The sequence below is a fragment of the Microcaecilia unicolor genome, chromosome 1 (genome assembly GCF_901765095.1).
Source record: "Microcaecilia unicolor chromosome 1, aMicUni1.1, whole genome shotgun sequence".
NCBI lineage: Eukaryota > Metazoa > Chordata > Amphibia > Gymnophiona > Siphonopidae > Microcaecilia > Microcaecilia unicolor.
The window spans coordinates 636,216,599-636,237,815 of NC_044031.1; the positions used below are offsets into that span (position 1 = coordinate 636,216,599).

The 21,217-nt window shown below is 40.6% G+C and overlaps 1 protein-coding gene across 1 annotated transcript; it reads right to left on the bottom strand.

Annotated features, from left to right (window-relative positions):
* Window positions 1-11,033: 11,033 nt before the first annotated feature.
* Window positions 11,034-20,609, bottom strand: LOC115481891 (olfactory receptor 5AU1-like). The gene is made up of 3 exons (XM_030221343.1): window positions 20,596-20,609; window positions 12,420-13,327; window positions 11,034-11,056 (listed from the first exon to the last, which is right to left on the bottom strand). Exons 1-3 carry the CDS (start codon window positions 20,607-20,609, stop codon window positions 11,034-11,036), a joined length of 945 nt encoding a protein of 314 aa, XP_030077203.1.
* Between the last annotated feature and the right edge of the window lie 608 nt (window positions 20,610-21,217).

Genomic DNA, 21,217 nt, shown 5'->3' on the forward strand with positions numbered 1-21,217 from the left:
TCTATGCATTAAGTTTCTCCTTTTTGGGCAGGCAGCTTTGGAACGCTCTGCCACGATCCATCCGAACAATCAATGACCATCTACCCTTCAGAAAAATGTTGAAGACCCATCTCTTCAAGAAAGCTTACCCTAACGGCCCAACTTAACTTTCAGCCCACCCACATTATTCTGACATGACGATAATCATACCTCAGATCAGTTTCTCCCAATCTCCTTCTCTCATCCCTCAATCTTTTTTTCTCCATCCTTTTTACTCCTTACCCCTCCCAACCTCCTTTCCTTTTGCTCATTCTATCTTCGTTTACCTCTCCATGTTCAATCCACATATCTTCAAACCCTACTATTACTATGTTTTATTCAACTTGTTATATCCTCCTACAAGACTATGTAATTCTATTTACTATGTAAGCCACATTGAACCTGCTATTTGTGGGAAAGCGAGAGGTACAAATGTAATAATAATAATAATAATAATAGAGACTTTCAAGCTATATCTTGTGAAGGTACTAGAGGTATCCTTTGGAAGCTATGCCACCAGTAGGGAAAATATAATTTGTTTCTAAAAGGAAGAAGGAACTAGTGTCTACATGCGAAACTGGGAATGAATTAAATGTTTTAGAGACTTCAAATGATAGCTTGAATATATCTGGCATTCTGTAAGCAGCAACTGTAGTGATGGATAGAGCAACTTTTGCAGTTACTCTTGTATTTGAACAAGATCTGAACTCATTGATGCATTTGTATTTTCAGAAGACTCCAAGTGTGCTTGAGGAACAGAAAGTATGGATTATTCTGATCTCTCTAGCGTTACATAAGAGAGGCGAAAATTGTTTTTGGCAATGCGCCAAGAGACATTAGCTCTGGGTGTGATGTTTCAGTTAAGATTTCCTTATAAGTGATTAGTAAAATATAAAAATGTACAGTATATATTCTTTGTCCCTCAACAGCTTAGAACTTTTCTGAATAGTAAAAAATGTATCTTTAATGGAATAGTTTCTGTACCCTCAACTTCAGTAAAAAATATTCAGAGTCAGATATCCAGAGTGGGTAGTCAAAATAAAGTTAGGATAAAAGAACAACTGATAATAGGACAAGGAAACCCCAAACTAGACTTCTGATGAATTCTTATACTAATGCATCAACAACTAAGTTATCCTTATCAACATGAATAAAGATTGAATATATCACCAACATCACCCAAACAATCTAGAAGAAGAAGTCATAGAGAATATGTACAACCAGATACTAGGCAGCTTTGATTACTACAAAAGTGCTATATCAGCAATAGATCCTAAAGTATGGGACACTAGTGAGAATTCATTCAGATCAGCATCACAATTTCAAAACAAAGATCATTGAAGAGTGTTGTGACATTTATGAAAGAAAGCAAAGGTGCACTATTTCCTATCACCTACAGGGTAATGGGTTATGCAAAAGGTTTTGCAAACCTTGCATGAGATTTTATGGAGTTTACTTCCTGAGAAGAAACAATCAAACAAAGTACTTACTTGAACTGACCCTGGCCTACAATTGTCAAGAATACTCATCAACTGGATATACACCATTCTATTTAATGTTTGGTAGGGAACCATGTGACATCAGTTTAGTGCCAGAAGGCACTACATGTGAGAAACTAGATGACTGGATAAAAGAACACTTAAAAGATAGGGTATAGCAATTGAAAAACAGTGATAGTGTCCAAAAATACTGTAAAAGTTTGAAGGCAACATTATGAAAGGAAATCCAAAAATATTATCATAAGATGAGGAGAGTAATTCTTCTTCCACAACACAGGTTTCCTGGGAGATACTAAATACAGTGAATATGATGAATTTGTGGAACAGCCTCGCAGTGGAAGTGGTAGAGATGAAAACAGTATACAAATTCAAGAGAACTTGGGACACGTACATAGGATTTCTAAGGGAGTGATAGAAAAAGTAGATGGCATGGATGGGCAGACTAGATAGGCCATATGATTTTTATCTGCCGCCATTTTTCTCTGTCTCTATCTGGGAACAGCAACCATTTCTGGTTGAATGTGTATTCCATAACAGTACTATATGAACACAATCAGAAAGAGATGGTATAAGAAAAGTTGTTTACAAAAACATTTAAAAATGCTAGAATATTCATTCAGAACAGAACATGAACATGTACTGTCTGATGCAGAAATTGAAGATGGAAATGTAGAGGAAGATGGATGCTTTATATACTTTATTAGGTGAGAGTGGACAGTATTTAACTGGTTAGTGGCCATATTTGGTCTGTGAACCAGCTAAGTAAGCAGATAAAGTTAGGAAAGTAAAAAGGCTATCCAGGCACTGCTCTGAATATTGGCCAGTGCCAAGTTAACTTCTAGGTGACTGGACAAACTTGGATATTTAATGGTCTAGCTTTGAATGTCGTTAATTCAGCCCATGATAGTAAGTGGCTTAGGGGTCCTTTTACCAAGCTGCTGTTCCCCCAGAAATGGCACACACTCAGGGCAGGACTACCACCAACAGCCGTGTTGGGCTGGCGGTAGTCCCGGAATAGTGAAACCTATGACCACAGAAGGCTGAATATCACCCTCCCCCCCTGTATTTTTAACATTTAATAGCTGATACATATGGGGCGTAGCAAGATGGCCACGACTGTGCTAAGCTGTTGAGTGACAATGTTTTTCCTAATTCAAATCTTACTGTTTGATATAAGCAAGAGGAAAGGGGACTTTGTGGAGTGTTGATGCCTGTACCTGCTAGTTCGTTGACTGGTCCTATTGACCAAATTGTGCTCTGAAGCTCAAGTTCATATGTAGGTCCTGTAGGTGGACCATTCAGAATAGTGCTGATGAGTAGAACCAGGGCCTAAGGAGATGATCTTGAGCTCTAAGGAGTACAGGCAACCTTTGCCTCCTACTATGGAGTTTATCTAGCAGAGTGGCATGGATGGTGCCGCTCCTTATTTGGAGAAAGACAGGAAGTATAGAACCAGATTTTTATGTCCTCCGTGTAGCTAACAATGAAAGGAGGAAGAGCACCTGTTGTAGCAACACTGGATGAGTCGCTAGACTGTCAGTTTCTGAGATGATGAAACCTGAAGCAGGAACACTTGAGTTACTGTGGTTAGCTATTGACTATCTTGGAAAGGTTGTAACTAATCAATTTAAAGAGTCTATCACCCAGATTTCTGAACTTCCTATTCAGAACATAAGAACTTGCATACTAGGTCAGACCAATGCTTCATCTGTCCCAGTATCCTGCATCAAACAGTGGCCAATTCAGGTCACAAGAACCTGGCAGAATCCCAAATAGTAGCAGGACTCTGTTACTGATCCCAGGAATAAGTAGTGGCTTTCCCATGTCTATTTCAGTAACAGATTTCGGATTTTAAATTCAGGAACTTATACAAATCTTTTTTTACACCCAGATACACCAACTGCTGTTACCAGATCCTTCGACAATGAGTACTGGAGATTAACTATTTGTTTAGTAAGAAAATATATATTCTATTCATTTTAAAAGTATTACCATGTAACAAGGAGTGTCCTCTAATTTTTGTAAGTTTTGAAAGAGTAAATAACGTGACCTGTTGCTGGAAGTTCCTGTTTAAGTTTTTGAAAATATGTCAAGTATAGAACCAAGCATTTTTGTGATTCCCAGATTTGGGTTTTTCCTGACTGAAGAGTACTACTCCGAGGAGAAGACAACAATTTCTGCTCCTCAGACCAGGAGTCCAACAAATTGGAGCCTGTTCCTTCGAAGTATCCACGTAAATATCTAATATGTTTTACGAATGTAAAGTATGTTTTCTTTGAACCCTTTCAATTGATTTCTTTCTTGAATAATAAGAGGTCTGGAGATAGGCTTTAACTATCCCCAATAATAATGAAGCACCTCTTTGACCTGCATTATAAAAATGATTGACTTCAGCTTAGTTTGGTCAAGGGTAATTCTCTTATTATGGAAAGATGATATTTCCTTACATGTTTGTCTTATTTTGCATTACCTTATTATTATTATTCAAGCTTTGTTAGATCTCTCCTCATGTGATCCACATCTTCCAGGATATTTCCCCCAATGATAATATTAGCATCGTTCACAAAAAGGAAACCTTTTCTGATTGCCCTTTGTTAAATCACTTACAAAAGTGATAAAAACATAGTAACTGGATCCATCCCTGTGACACAGCACTGGTAAAACCTCCCTCCTTGACCACTTACCACATGTTACCTTCCACTCAACAAGTTTCTAACCCAGTAAATCAGTTTAGGGCCTATACTAAAGAAGCACAGTTTATTTATATGTCATTATGCAGGTCCATATCTAGAGATGTTCTCTGACACATCTCTCTGCTCACACAGTCAAAGGATTGATCTTTCAGCTGACAAGACCTACCTGTAGTAGAACCAGGCCGGTAAAATCATCAATAGATTTTAGATGATTTGATGTTACGTTGGTCTCAGTTTGCATGTTGGTTTATGAACTACAAATCTTTGTAAAATGTTACATATCAAATAAGAAATATTGTTCAAAAATTTAAAATCTAGAATTACCTTCTTTTGATAAGGAAAACGGCATTAATGACAGCATTCTTGTGAGCTTTAAAAACTTCTAATGAGCTGGTGCCTGAATCTTAAGAAAGACTTTATAGTTTCTGTAGTGGGTCCTGGGACATGATTTGTGGAGATCTTCATACCCCAGAGAATTAGACAAGGAAAACAAGTGATTATTGTAATTATATCTCATTATATTCAGCAATTGAACTGATTCCTTCAGGGCACAGCTCCATTTACTTTTTAGAACTTCTTTTCTGTTTTGTTTCTTTTCAATTCAATGAAATATTGTGAACAAATTAAACATAAGGGTTTGAAAATGTCTGTCTGCAAATTGGGGGGGGGGGGGGGGGCAAATATCTCTTCCCAAAATTTAGGGAATGGAACTAACATTTAGCGTGAGAGAAAAACTGGGAAAAGATATATCAGGGTAGATATTCAATGGGATTTAAGTAGGCAAGAGGGGTTTCTGACCATTCAAATCCTACTCAGTGTACCATCCCCAGATATTCAGCGGCACTTATTAGATTGTAATCTCTTTGAGCAGGGACTGTCTTTCTTCTATGTTTGTGCAGCGCTGCGTACGCCTTGTAGCGCTATAGAAATGGTAAATAGTAGTAGTAGTAGTAGTAGCACTTAACTGTAAAGCAGTGGTTCCCACACTTTTTCAGTTTATGGCACACTTCGTGTCCGAGCAAGTTATTGCGGCAACCCCCCCCCCCCCCCCCCCGGCCACACCGATCTTCGCCTCCCTCCCACCACGCCGATTTTTGCCTCAGAAACTTAGCTGAGATTGGGAGGCGGGGCTGGTGTTTGGGAGGCGGTGCTAGTGCTGGGCAAGACTTCTACGGTCTGTGCCCTGAAAATGGTAGATACAAATCAAGGTAAAGTATACACAAGAAGTAGCACATATGAGTTTCTTGTTGGGCAGACTAGATGGACCGTGCAGGTCTTTTTCTGCAGTCATCTACTATGTTACTATGTTACTATGACCACACAGGTCTCCGGCCCCACCCCCAGCTGGGGGAACAGACACAGCATCTACCGCATTGCTTTCCCCTGCAGCAGAGGCGTAGCCAGGTTTTGATCTCAGGGGGAGCAGATTTTTATAAAATAGGCGCCGGTTGTTGTCAGCTAGACAGCAGTGTCTGTGTTGTTGCTCAGGAGCTGTGGTGGGCAACGATTATTGCAGGCTGTCTCTGTTACATCCTGCCTACAAGGAAACAGTAAGTTAGATAAGGAGGCAGGATACAGAAGAGGTCCCTGGACTGTCCAGAGCAGGCAACCTGTCTTCTTAACTTCAAATAAAAATATTCAAATCATGACCATCACCTCAGGAATAGCACACCCAGTCCTTCCACTGCTAGACACCTTGTTTAAATCAAGATGGGATTTTGTTTGTGTGGTGACTCTACAGGAAGTGAAGAACACTAGTCTTGAGCATTTTTATTTTGAGTGACGGCCCTTGCCCCATAGCCTACTTTCAAATCGGGCTAGACACTGTGAAATAGCACAAACCCCTGCAAAAAGACACCCAAAACCTATACTGAAAACTTACCACACCATAACAGCCCTAACCCATCTATGAAAAGACAGTGCTAGAGATATTACAGTGGGACCTAGAGAAGTGTTTCCCTAGGTGGTCCTGGAGTATTAGGTTACATATTACTCACTCTAGCATATACTGCAGTATATTTGAGTCATTGTCCTGGAGTACCCCCTTTCCATTCAGGTTTTCAGGCTATCTACAATGAATCTACATGAAAAAGATTTGCCTGTAATGGAGGCAGTATATGCAAATCAATGTCATGCATATTTATATTGAGAGGTTCATCTGAGGGGCGGCCATCTTGAGAGGCTCATTGATAACAGTTCCTGAAGGTAAGCCATCTTGAGAAGAGCATCTGTATCGGTTCCTGAGGGGCAGCCATCTTGAGAGGCTTATTCCTATGGGTGTGCCCAATGAGGTTCCACGCCTGTCAGCTGTGGCAGGGATCTCCTGATGAGAGGCCTATTTAAGAACAGAACACTGTCATCAGTTTGCTTCGGCTTCTACTTTGGTGGAGTTCGTGGTGGTTCCTGGTGTTTTGCGGATTTAATCATTGTCTGAATTTTGACTACTTCTTTGTTTGCTGCCCGCCTTGACCATTGCCTGAATCCTGACCACTTCTTTGTTTGCTGCCTGCCTCAACCATTGCCTGAATTCTGAGTATTTCTTTGTTTGCTGCCTGCCTTGACCATTGCCTGAATTCTGAGTACTTCTTTGTTTGCTGCCTGCCTTGACCATTGCTTGAATTCTGACTACTTCTTTGTTTGCTGCCTGACTCCAGACCACCTTTGTTTGCTGCCTGCCTCGACTCTTGCCTGTCGTCTGAGCACTCCCGGTTGGAGTTCAGAAGTCCTGTCGGCTCCCAGTCCTAGGGGCTCAACCCCCGGGGGATGGGGTCGCTCCAGGTGAAGTCTCGGGATTTTTCGGCCATCCTGCGGAGCTCAGGTCCAAGCTTGTCTCATCTGTGCTTCGCTGGGCACAGGGACTCACAGCTTAACAGTAGCAGAATCCTTCACCTCAGTCATACATGCAGAACATGGACAGACCCTCGTCTATATAACATAAGAGTACCTATACTGTGTCAGAGCAATGGTCCATCTAGCCCAGTATCCTGTTTCCAATGTGGCCAACCCAGGTTACAAGCACCTGACAGAAACCCAAATTGTGACAACATTCCATGCTACCAATCTAATGCAGAATAGGGAGCCACAAAAAAAAACCCAATAACAAAAATTGAAATAGAGACACCCCCCCCCCCACCCCCCCGCCGAAGGAAGCCAGACTCTAAACAGTACAATACTGGTAAAAAGAGAGACAGAAATGTATTTTCTCCTGTACTTTGCAAAATAAAAATAGAAAAAAATGTAGATTTTACAAAGAAGGTACATCTCAGTCCTATCAAAGAATTAAATAAAAATAATTTTTTCTACCTTTGTTGTCTGGGAATTTGGTTGGTCACAGTCTTTTTTTCCATGTTCCATGAGTCAGCCTTACAAATTCTTTTCTAGGTTGGCCTTTACATTTCTTCTCTCGTCTCTTGTCTTCTTCCTTTCCTTCTCTACATCTGTCTCCATGTGCACAATCCTTTTTTCCTCTGCACCACTGTTTGTCCTACCCAGCATCTCCCTTCTGTGTCCCTTGTCCCTATCCTTCCCCAAGTTCAGCATCTTCACTTTTTGTGTCCCCATCTCCACCCCCCCTTTTCAGCACAAGGCTACCTGGTCTCCTCATCTTCCCCTTTCTAGCATCTGCTCTCCTGGTGTCCCCACCTCTCCCTTTTTCTAACATTGTCCTGTGTCCCCATATTCCAAACATTACCCCTGTTACCATCCTCCCCCTTTTCCAGCATTACCTCTTTGTCCCCATCTCACTCCCTTTTCATCATTGTCCCCATATCCCCCTTCCAGTGGTGCCCCTCTGTGTCCCTATCTCTTCCTCCCCTTTTCAGTAGTGTCCCTATCTCCTCCCCTTTCCAGTAGTGCCTTCTCTGTATCCCTATCTCCTCCTCCTTTCCAGTAGTGCCCTCTTTGTGTCCCTATATCCTTCCCCCCTTTACAGTAGTGCCCCTCTGTGTACCTATCCCCCTCTATTTCAGTACAGCCCCTATCTCTCCCCCTTTTCCATAGTGCCCCGTGTCCCCATTTCTTCTTTTTCTAGCATTGCCTCTTTGCATTCCAGTGTCCCTGCCCTCTCCCTGTCCAGTATTGACTCTGTGTCCTTCTCCCTCCTTGTCCAGCATTTACTGTAGCCTTCTCTTCCCCATGTTAACCTTCTTCCCAGTCTCTTTCAGCGCTCCCCATCCTCCTTAGGGCCACATATCTCCCTGACCTGCTCCCACGGTCCATCCTCTGCTTCATCCACGTTGTCACTGTTTTTGGTAGCATTTGTATTTAAACTCACTTACATTTTCAAACATGTCGATTTGTGCAGTAATTTGTTATCAATCGTAATCAGTGTGTCATTTGGAGGGGCTGGTTATAGGGACACTCTAGCATGTGTTATATGTAAGCCACACTGAATCCAACTTTGCTTGGGATAATGTGTGATATAAATGTAAAAAAAAAAAAATCCTTTATCCTCCACGTTTCAAGACACTGCCTATCCTGCGGGATAGTGATGGCACAAGGAAAGCAAGTTTGGTCCAGTGAAGACTAATTCAAAATAACTTGTTCCTTAGCTGGGCCCTAGTATTACCATATTAAAAATGCAACCATACCATGCCTCTGTGGCTATGTTCCACTAATGTTAAACAATTAACTGGATTTCTTGACAGGATTATATAAATGTAGGATGCATGACTAGGGACACAAAAATACACTTATTTATTCAATATCACAATTCCTCATGTACAGCCACAAAACAATTTTTTTTTAGGGTGGATAGTCCTTTTATTATCGACCAGATAAAGATAAGAGTTTTCAGTTTTGGCACAGTATAATTCATCATAAGAACAAAATATAAGAAAACAAATAGACTGAATTAGGGGCTTATAGCCCATTTATGTTTAAACAAAAGAGATCAGCAAGAAACAAAATATTTAATTTTATTTTATTTTGACTTATAAAATCGCTTGCCCCTGAAACATGTTCAAAACAGAATAATGCATTTGTGTATCTAAAAGGTAAACTTCTACAACACAGATGAAGATGTGATTCCATGTGCTCCAATGAAAGGAGAATTTAAGTCTACTTCCATTTAATGTCAGTATATTCTATCATCTTTATAACTAACATCAGGCTTCCCAAGGCAGATTACAATAAAGATCAACAACATGTATGCAGCAGATCATGTTTACTTCTTTTGAACCGAACGGCAACAATGGCTGGGGGGGGGGGGGGGGGTGGGGAGGAAATAGATTACCCAAATTGGCTTCACCCTCTCTTCTGCCCATCTGTCCCATCTGCATGGTCACATTTTACTTCCCTGAAGCCTTCTCCCTCCTGCACCGGTGAATCGATTCACAGTCAACCTTCTGCCAGCGTCGAGGCCTCTCCTCAGGCGCATCCCTCCTACTCTAAGCAACTTCCTGTTTTCCGCAGAGGTGGGACGCGCCTGACAAGAGGCCCCAATGCTGGCAGAAAGCTGACTGTGAATTGCCGGTGCTGGAGGGAGAATGCTTCGGGAAGTAAAAGTGATCTCGCGGACTGGAGAACAAGGGCAGAAGCGATTGGAAAAGAAAAAAATATATATTTATTGGGTTGAGGTGCATAGGTGCCATTTTTTCTAAACAGCTGTTTAGGGGAGTGACCGCTCCCCCTGCGCCCCACCTAGCTACGCCATTGCCCTGCAGCTGCTTTTCCCCTCAGGCCGCGCATGCGCAACCTGAGAGAAAAAGCAGCCGCAGAGAAAAGGCCATGTGGCAGAAGAAAGAAGAGCTGCAGTGGAGAACTCTTCTGCTATTGGGGCCTTGGGATCCCCAGTAGCCAAGGTACCCAGGGCGGGCGACCGCAGCGATCGGGGAGGGTGGAGCGACGGCTCCAGAGGGGGCCTGGCGGATGCAACAATCCTTGGGAGGGGCCCGGTAGGGCGACGATCCTAGGGGAGGCCCGGTGGCGGCCTTGCCCCGGACTCGGCTCAGTATCTCAGCGGCCCTGGTGCAGTATGATAAAAGACGCCCTAATTTTGTGTTGCTCTCAGTAGCAATGACCTAGAATTCCTTATAAAAGAGATCTACTCACAAGTAAATATAGAGGGGACATGGCAATCAGGGGTGATGGATTTAAACTTACAGGTTTAGTGGGGAGAGGAGTCCTCTAAAGATTGAAGTGTGTGTGTGAGAGACAGTGTGTGTGTGTGTTGGTAAGAGTGTGGATCCCAAGCCCCTGATTTTGGGCACTTTCAGGTTTGGCACTGTAGGTATCGGCAGCTACAGCACAGCCAGAGTATCCTAGAACACCAACATGAGAATGCAATTCGAAGTCTACTTAAATTAGAAGCTACTATAGAATAAAAATTAATATTGCCTATTAAACTTTTTTTTCAACATGGGCTTTTCCACAAATACATTACATCTTTGGTGATTAAAATTAATTTAGATCACACCTTTCTCAGAAGTTCAAGGTAAGTTACCATATTAACACCCTGTAAGCCACATTGAGCCTGCAAATAGGTGGGATAATGTGGGGTACAAATGCAATAAATAAATAAATTCAGGTACTGTAGGCATTTTTTCCTATTCCCAGAGGTCTTATAATCTGTGTTTCTATCTGATGAAATGGAGAGCTAAATGACCTGCCCTAAGATGTAAGATGACAAAGTGTAGCAGTTAGATTTGAACAAGGCTTCTCTGGTTATCAGCCCACTGCTCTAATTATTAGACTACTACACTTTAGAGCAGTGGTTCGCAACCTTTCTTCTGTTGTGACACACTGACAATGTTCATGTATGTGACACACCGAACATTAAAAACTCAGAGCTGAACAAAGCATGCCTAAATATGTCATTCTTTAATTATAAGTTTAAAATGAATTTGCCTATCCCATATCAAAAAGCTGTACACAAATATGTCAATCCCAGATTTCTCACGTCATACAACAAAACAAATATACATTCAAATTCTGGTGTCACTTCAGTAACAGCAGCAGGATATCCCTCCACTTTCAGATACTGTGAAGGAACAGAAAAACTTACAAATATGCTACTCAGCAAGTATATGTCAAACAGAAGACCTGCAACATGTTCAGTTGGGGCTGGAGGCTGTAGTTATTATTGGGGTTAGTGGGGAAGCAGAAATAGGGACAAGTTTGGGGGATTTCAAGAACCTGACTCTCAAGATTGCTTATCTTCCCAGTGGCACCCCTACATAACAGCCCAGTCAAAATAACCCGATCAAAATAGCCCCTTTAAAAAATGAGTATAGTCTCCATTCCTCTGAGAGTCCAGCATCTCTTCTCCCCCTCTATACCCAATTCCCTTAAATGAGCTCTGTCTTCCTTCAACTCCCTCTTCAGTGCAGCACCTTTCTCTCTGCATCCCTGTGTTCTGTCATCTTTGTCCCACTTCCCCCTTACCTACTTTCTGGCATCTCTCTCTCTTCCTCCCCTTATCATGGTCTGGAAATGCATCTCTTACCCTTCCTTCCCACCCACCTCCCAGCACAGTCCAGCATGTCTCCCTCTTCCTCCTGCCTGCCCTGTGTGGTCCAGTACCTCTCTCCCTACCACCCCCCCCCCCCAGTGATCCTCCAACATTTCTGTGGGTTGCAGGTAGGGTCAACAAGCCGCTTCGGCTAGCCTCTGAAGCATTCTTTCCGTTGTGCACTGCCTATGCAGACATAAGAAGTTGTGTCAGACAAGGCTGGTGGCCAATAGGAAAGTTGGTGGATCACTGAGATGGGGGAGGGGGGGGGGAGAGTTTCCAGGGCAGGCAGGAAGAAGAGGGACACATTCTGAACAGTGAGCATTGAAACTGGGGTGGCAAAGAGGAGGTACACCTTGGCTTAAAGCAGCAGCAGCAGGACTCAGAAAGACACACAGTTGTAGGATCAGGAGCAGAACAGGTAAAATACTTGGGGGTAGGCCCAAATTAAAGCAAGCCCTTTTGTCAGGGGCTATTTTTTCAGAGGCTTTTGTTGGGCATATTATGTGTTTGGACCTTTTTGTTGGGGCTATTTTGACCAGGTACCCTTCCCAGCTTGCAGGCAGTGGTGCTTGTAAAGGAAACACAGGTTTGCTGTCTACACCAAATTTGTTGTGACACACATCCCACCTCTTGAGGACATACCAGTGTGTCACGCCACACTGGTTGAGAACCACTGCTTTAGAGTCCATTCAGTGACACATGATTACTCCAAATATAACATTTACTTTATAACCCCTCTGACTGCTGTGAAGAATTGTTTCCATACCTTCATCAAAGCTGCTTTTACATCTTTGTTCCTCAGGCTATAAATCAGGGGGTTTAACATGGGGATTAACACTGCATAAAATACTGAAACTACTCTGTCCTGCTCCATAGAATAACTCGAAGCCGGTCGTAAATACATGAAAAAAACAGTCCCATAGAAAATCAGCACAGCAGTGAAGTGGGAGGCACAAGTGTTGAACGCTTTGCGTCTTCCTTCAGCAGAGCGAATCCTCAGTATGTTGGAGAGAATATAGGTGTAAGAGATTAAAATGGCCAGAAAGGTTGATGTGCAGTTGAACCCAGCAAAAATAAAAAGTGCAAGTTCGCAGACAAAAGTGTCTGAGCATGTAAGTACTAAGAGTGGAGGACCATCACAGAAATAGTGATCAATTACATTGGACTCACAGAAGGATAAGTGGAAAATGCAAACTGTATGTATTAGAGCATTACAAAAGCCACACACATAAGCTGCACTCAGCATCTGAATGCACAGTCTCCTGCTCATAATGACAGGATAAAGCAATGGATTACAGATTGCCACATATCGATCATACGCCATCACTGCCAGTAGGTAACATTCTGTGGTAGCAAAACCAGCATAAAAAAACATTTGTAGAGCACAACCAAGTAAGGAGATGATTTTCTGTTCTGCAAGAAGGGTTTGCAGAGTTTTGGGGGTGATAACTGAAGAATAACAGATATCAAGAAATGACAAGTGAAAGAGGAAAAAGTACATTGGGGTCTGTAGGCGTGAATCCAATCTAGTTGCAACAGTGATACTGATATTACCTAACAGGGTGATAATATAGACCATTAAGAAGAGCACAAAGAGTGGAATCTGGAGCTTTGGATTACGAGTGAGTCCGACGAGAATGAACTCAGTCACTGACGTCTGGTTCCTGCCTTCCATTTATTCTTCTGAATCTATCTGTTGGTAGAAAATCAGACTAGAACTAAACTTATGTAATGATTTTATGTTTTGAACTGTGCTGCAGAAAAGATTGTTGTTATTATTAAAGCTGCATATTTTTATTTTCCATCCATGAAAGCTTTTTTTTTAACATGTAAAAAACAGTTATATATGGGACTTGATATACAGCCTTTCTGTGGTGTTTTGCAACTACTTTCAAAGCGGTTTACATAGTATATTCAGGTACTTATTTTGTACCAGGAGCAATGGAGAGTTAAGTGACTTGCCCAGAGTTACAGGGAGCTGCAGTGGGAATAGAACTCAGTTCCCCAGGATCAAAGTCCACTACACTAACCACTAGGCTACTCCTCCACTATTCATTAGCCATTAAGGAGTGTAGTTATCAATCTGAGCAACCAATAAGATGTGCTATTTTGCCACAAGCCCATTTTATGCAAGGAGAACTAGTTAGTAATAACTGGGATTAACAGCAAAATAACTTGTTTTAATAGTAACCAACATTGATAACTTCCCTCTTATGTCTGTCTTAATCAGAGATTTCAAAGCGATAAAAGTTCAGTCATCATTATTAGATGTTGTCCATGGCAACTATGGAGCCTCAGTTCTTTCAGTGCTCAGTTCTCCACTGTTCTGTTTGTTTCCAAGCCTTTATACTTTTGGTGTGTAAGTATCCAAGACTGTTTTCTGCTTTCTTCTACTCTCTATCATTCCCTATAGTAATGCATTAGTTACTTTGAAATGAAAACCTCTGAGGAGATGTTCAGCAAATCTGATTTTTATTTTGTCCAAGTTTTCCACCACGATTCTCCTCCCATGGCCTCTGATGTATGCCCTTCCTGCTACTGTTTTATCAGAATTATGCTATTAACCCTGCATTTGAAATTATGAAATTATCTCTACCTGGAAGCTCATGCTTCACTATTCTATCCTACCACTAGTATTATTTTTCATTTCCAATCTAAATTCTTGCTTAGAAAATTATTAATCATCTGTAATTCCTGGTAGAGGCCTACTAGAGCAGACAACACACAAACGTAATTCTGAAAAGTTAGCAAAAAGAAAAAAAGGATATACCTAAAAACAATTGAAGAAAAGTTACCTGTTTTGTGTTTGAAGGTTTTCAGAAGAATATAGTTAAAAATATAAGATATACAATTGATTTACCTACAATTACATATGGAACATGCCAGTATAAAGTAAAAAAAATGGCATCTAAAGATCATTAAAAACAGAGAAAATATGTTTTTGCTTTTACATATTGTATTTTACATAGAATGTAATGTAGCAATCAGAATTATGATAAACAGATCGAGACATAGTAACATAGTAATATAGTAGATGACGGCAGAAAAAGACCTGCACGGTCCATCCAGTCTGCCCAAAAGATAAATTCATATGTGCTACTTTTTTATTTGTACTGTCCTCTTCGGGGCACAGACTGTATAAGTCTGGCCAGCCCTATCCTTGCCTCCCAACGCCGCCTCCCACCACCAGCTCTGGCACAGACCGTATAAGTCTGCCCAGCACTTTCCCTGCCTCCCACCACCGGCTCTGGCATAGACCGTATGCTCACTTGCATTGGTAGTTTAGAAAAGGATCTGCTGATGGTAAACCTTTTCTATAATCTCTGCATTAGTTTATATGTATTTTCCAGCAAATATAGTCAGGGGTGTGCTGGTAATTTTTTAACAACAGGCTCTCTCTCCAGGCGTAGCCAGCCCTACAATTTTTTTTGGGGGGGCAGGGGTGGATTGGCAGGAGTAACACATGCCTCTCTCCCTCTTGCAGGCATGCCAGGCATACCTTTGCTTGCAGGGATGCTGAACCCCACCAGCCAACAAATGGACTGCCACTGCTCTCCACTGCTTGATTCTGACTCTAGCAGCATGCTAGGACTTCTCCCGCATGCACAACAAGTCCCAGCCTGCTGCTTAGAGCTGGAAACAAGGAGCGGGAAGCAATAGAAGTCTATTCACTTGGCTGGCAGGGCTCAGCATACCCACCAGCATAGTAAAAGAGAATTTAGGAGGGAGCCCAAGCCCACATTTTGGGAGCCAGTTGATAAAGTAGCCATGATGGGGGGAGGGGCTACTTTAACAACCGGCTCCTAAAATTCTTTAAAACTTAACAAACGGCTCTCGCGAACCCATGAGAGCCTGCTGCAGCACACCACTGAATATTGTAGAAGCAGCCATTTTACAAATATACACATGGGAAAGGTCAACAGAGGACACTCATCAACTTTTATGTGTAAATGTCGTCATGTGCACAAGCAAGTTCACAACTTCCAAGTCTAAGGGCCCTATTTACAAAGGCACGCCAGCAGTTTTAGGAATATTATGGGCAACTACACAGTGTATGCTACTTTTTAGTGTGTGCTAAAAACACTAGCACACGTTTGTAAACAGGGCCCTAAATGTTGGCAATTACATTTACCATTTTGCAAAGCTGCACATGGAAGTGCTCCTAATCAAGGACCCTAGTTACTAAAGGGTGTTAATGCACTCTTAACACGTGAGAAAATGCTTGGTGCATAACATTAGAGCATTTGATGTGAATTTCTTCCTTTCTGTAAGCTAACCACACTTTATTTATTTATGGTATTTGTACCCTGCATAATCGCAAACAACTTTGAGTTCAATGTGGCTTACATCAAACTTTAAAGCAAATTATAACAAGAGAACTATAACAAAAATACACGACAATAATAGGTAAAAACATCCAAGCTTTAAGATGAATCACTTTAAATTAGTAAAAGAATAACAATCACCAACAGTGGTGAGGAATTCACTAACAAAGAATGCTTTTAACAATTTACGAAATTTCAAGTAGTCAGTATCATATCCTGGTGACTTTGGTAGGGAATTCCATTTCCTAGTAGCTTGGTATGTGAAGCTTGCATCGGCAATAGATCTGTAATGAAGATTTTTACAACAGGGACAATGGAAAAATTGACTCTCGATGTCGGATGAGCATTACGTAAAGGTAATTCTAACAAGTATTACACATACTCAGGTATAAGAAAAATAAAATTTGATAAACAAGTTTAAAAGTAACTCTTTCATTGTATTGGAAGCCAATGCAATTTGATTAAAAGAGGAGCTGACTTGGTGAATTGAGGGGCTTTACGTACGAGATGAGCTGCGGTATTCTGAGCTGTTTGAAGTTTTTTGATAAGAGAGATTTTTAGGCCTGAATGAACAGCATTACAGTAACCAAATTTGGATAGCACTATAGATTAAACTAAAGAGCCAAAAAGTGAGTTAGAAAAGAAAGGCTTCAGTCTTTTCAATCTCCACAGAGAATTAAAGACAAGAGAAATCTGAGGTTCAAATGATAGGTATTGGTTGATGGTTATTACCAAGATTTCCATGGTGGTAGAAAAAGGGTAGAACACATTATCAGTATTGAAGTTTTTATTAGTCATTGGGTGGGCAGATTTGGTTACAGAATTGGTTACGGTTAGCAGCTTGATTTTATCCTTATTCAGTTTTAATTAATTTTACTTGGTATTTATTTATTTTAATTAATTTTTCACAGGGACATGTCATGAGCAGATAATGAACATGGAAGCATTATCCAGCTTGTGTATTCACATTAGCATGCGCTAACTAGATAACCCAGGGTTAATGCGGCAGTACTTAGCACATCCTGCATAACTTTTTGCAAGTACCATGCACTAATGTTAACATAAGCACATGACCTGCAGTTTTGTCTGCAGCTTAGTTGATTCAGAGACCGCAATCTTCAATTTGGAAGGGGAAATGAACAACGGGTTTCTGGAGGATAATTCCCTTTAAAACCTCCTGCAATGGGCTGGCCAAAATGAGCACTTTAAAAAAACAACTGTACATGGTAGGGAGCAGCTGTAAATCACCCACATGGAAATATTAGACCTTATACATGCATTCCCCTTATGAATAATTTTGATTGTAATGCTTCTGAAAAATTATTGCTATAATACACTTATAGTACTCTGGAATGCAAGTTATACTCTTAGGAAACTTTCACTTTCTAACGGAGGAAAAGACTTCAGAAATTCTGCACAGTGCTCTTGCACTATTTCTATTTGCAGACTGCTCCCTTTCCTTTCCTAGTGATTGGTCACTCTCTTTAGGATAAGGTGCAGAGTCGTCATCAGTCTAAAAAACCTCCTTGTAATTTTAAAGATATATTGTATAAATTGTTTTTCATTTAATCTTCACATTTTTAGTTTTTTGTTCTTTTACACTTATCTGAGTTGTGGCATATGCCCTTCTGTGGTCGTTGAGGGTATGACTCCTGAGGAAGCAGATAGAGAAACGGAGGCTCTCTGCTGAGCGTTCCCGACTGCATATGCCTCAACTCAGATACGTGTAAAAGTGTAAAAGAACAAAAAACTAAAAATGTGAAGATTAAATGAAAAACAATTTATACAATATATCTTTAAAATTACAAGGAGGTTTTTTTAGACTGATGATGACTCTGCACCTTATCCTACAGAGAGTGACCAATCACTGGCAAAGGAAAGGAAGCAGTCTGCAAATAGAAATAGTGCAAGAGCACTGTGCAGAATTTCTGAAGTCTTTTCCTCCGTTAGAAAGGGAAAGTTTCCTAAGTGAGTATAACTTGCATTCCAGAGTACTATAAGTGTATTATAGCAATAATTTTCAGAAGCAATACAATCAAAATTATATCCTCTAGACCAACCCTTTCCCCCTGCCCTGCTCCTTTTCACTGGTTTTAAATTTCTCAGTTTTCTCAGTAGAGCAGACCACCATCATGCCGTGCTAACACATATGTATCCTGTGTCACCACCTATGCACTAAGGGCCCCTTATACCAAGTTGCGGAAAAACGGAGACTGCGCTGGTGTCGGCATGTGTTTTTGACGTGGTCTGAAGCCCCCTTTTATTGAAGTGGGTAAAATGTAGGTCTTTCTCTTCTTCAGGAAATGGCCATGCAGCAAGTGAAGTATTTTGCGCGCTGTCATTTGGGGGGGGGGGGGGAGCCCTTACCTCCACCCAATGAGGTGGTGGTAAGGGCTCTCACACTAACCTGGTAAGCGGGCAGCACCGCTTACTGCCGGGTACACACCATCGCTACAAAAATAAGCAGTGGATTTTCCCCAAGTCCATCTTAAAATCAATACCAGCCAGGAAATTTTACACTAACATGAATAGTTTTATTTTTTATATTAATAATTAGCAGTTTTTATCAATTTTCCACAGAACTAAGCAGATGTCAATCACACGTTTCATATTCAGTAGCAATGTATTCAAAAATGACAAGATCTTTCAAGTATAGTATAAGCCCAAATTCTTAATTTAAACTTTTGCAGTTAAAGACTAGGGGCCCTTTTACAAAATTGTAGCAAAAAGTGACCTTAGCTCACCCTTATGTGGGTTTTTCCTGCACACTGACATTTCTACTGCAGGTGGAAAATGGCCGATTTTCCATTTTCTGATTTAAAGGCCATGCACTATTGCTGTCGTTAGCATGTGGCCATTAATAAAAAGCAGTACACAAGCCCTTATCACCACCTATTTTTTAGATCAGTGTTACCCAAGTCTGGTCCTGAAATACCCCTTGCCAGTCGGGTTTTCAGGCTATCCACAATGAATATGCATGAACTTGACTTGCATATAATGCCTCTATTATATGTAAATATAATGCATATCCTGGATAGCCTGAAAACGTGACTGGCAAGGGTACTCCAGGACTCAACTTGGGAAACACTGTTGTAGAAGGTATGGGATCACATGCTAATCCTGTTCTAATCAGTGCATGGCAAAGTTTATATGTTAACCTATTAGCATTGAAATGCACACTCTCCACCAAGACAGGCCCCCTGACTAAAAAATAAAAAAAAATATGTTTAGTGCACGTGTAGCACATAGATAAATTATTCATTTGTATTGTATAACAGTATATAAGAATTTTAATAAACATAAAAATAGACTTTCCACTGGATACCTCAGCATTCCCCAGGGTATGCCATTTTAAACTGCAGTAAGCATGCATTATTGCTTATTGCAGCTTAGGGAAAGGACTCCCAGATACTTTAAATCTTCTTTCACTTTTTGGTTTAACAGGTTCAGTCTTATAGAACATTTCTATCTACAGGACTTCAGAAACCTCAACTCTCTCTCTCTAATGTTCTTTATGTCTGCCCCTTTTTGTGAATTTCTCTACAGGGTTGGCTCATCCAATGGACCAGGTGAGGTACCAGCTCAGGGCACCAGTGATAAAGAGTGCCAAAATCCAAGTTTGGTTGACCTTCAAACTCCTAGAGGGATTGATGTTGGACTGGTATTTTGGCACCCCTTTCTAGTGCTCTGAGCCAGTATTTTACCAGGTCTGGCAGGAGGGGAGAGAAAGGCAGAGATACTTGATTACAGGTAGAGGGTGGTGAGTGAAGGCATAAAAACCATATTACAGTTTGGGGAGGGGTACCAATGAAAAAGTTGGCTCAGGGCACCATAGTCCCTTGAGTCAGCCCTGTTTCTCCATTTCCATGTGCACACTTCAATTTCAGCTTGCAAGCATCCATCAATGGTCTATATTTGATATTTTGTTTATGGCTTTGTAAATCTTATCTGTTGTTTATTTACTGTTAGCTATATTGAACTTGAGTATGTTCGGGATAATGTAGGGTATAAATGTCAAAATAAATAAATTTAAATACTGTCACATATCTCATTTTCTCTTCCAAGGACTTTCTTAACAATGGATGCCAGATGAAGTTCTCTCTAGGGGCGTCTTTCAGGTTAGTGTCTTCAGTTCTTCTCCCATTCTTCTCCTTGATCCTACTTCCTACCTTTATAAAAAGAAACACAGGAAAGCTATCTTCCTAATGTATGCACTTTTCTTTTTTAGTGTGTCCTTCTTTAAGTTTCCATTTGCTCTTTTTACCTTACTGAAAATAATAGATAATTATAATCCCTCACTATATCAACCTAAAATGTTTATTCTTGTTTTATTCATACTGTCTCATGTCCAAAAAAAGGAAACGTCTCAGCTCCTCTTTACTAAACAGACCCAACACGGTCTGTGTTTTGGCAACAATAGCCTGCATCAGGGGTCTATGTCCGATGTCAAGAATCTCAAGATATCAAGACGAATTTGTCTTTAAAAAGACAAGTCCAAATGGGAACTGAGTGTAGGCATATAGAGACGTTCTATTCCTCAGTTAACTTGAACAGTATAATAAGCTCACACAACCATTCTACTTTAATATACTTACCAGCTTAGGAACTTTATTAAAACCATACCAGTTTTACACAATTCTTTTAAATTTCATGTTTCCTTACAATGATTAATCTTAAAATTCAATATTTTCAACTTTTGAAACAACCAACCAAACACATGTCCATTTATAATTCCCTCCTAAGTGATGCAACAGAATAGTTTAGAATGTTTAAGCATCCTACTCAAGAGCGCATGCAGTATCCGTAAGGATATATGATTGATTTCTTACTATATCACAAGCCCTGTTGTTGGCTTGTGCTCTGCTTTTAATCTGTGCCAACAAAAAACAAACCTCCCCACGGAAGAGACGAAATATATGAAAAAAAATATATATGATATCAGGTTCCAAAGGACCTATGCTTTTATATCAAATTAACAATCTGAAAGAAACTTTTTTTTGAAAGGGAAACAAAGGAGAATTCAGTATAGGCTGTAATCCACAGCAGAGCTTAATCTCAGTGAGTAAAGCCGAACGATTTGGCTCACTTAAAAAGCTCTATACATCATTAGTTCCCTTTCCTTGTTTTATTTATTTATTAATTTGTTATATCAAACAATGATTGTAAAAAGGGTTATAAAGAATTTAATAAACAAAATAACACGTCAGTTGGCTGAAAATTAAGTTTTCA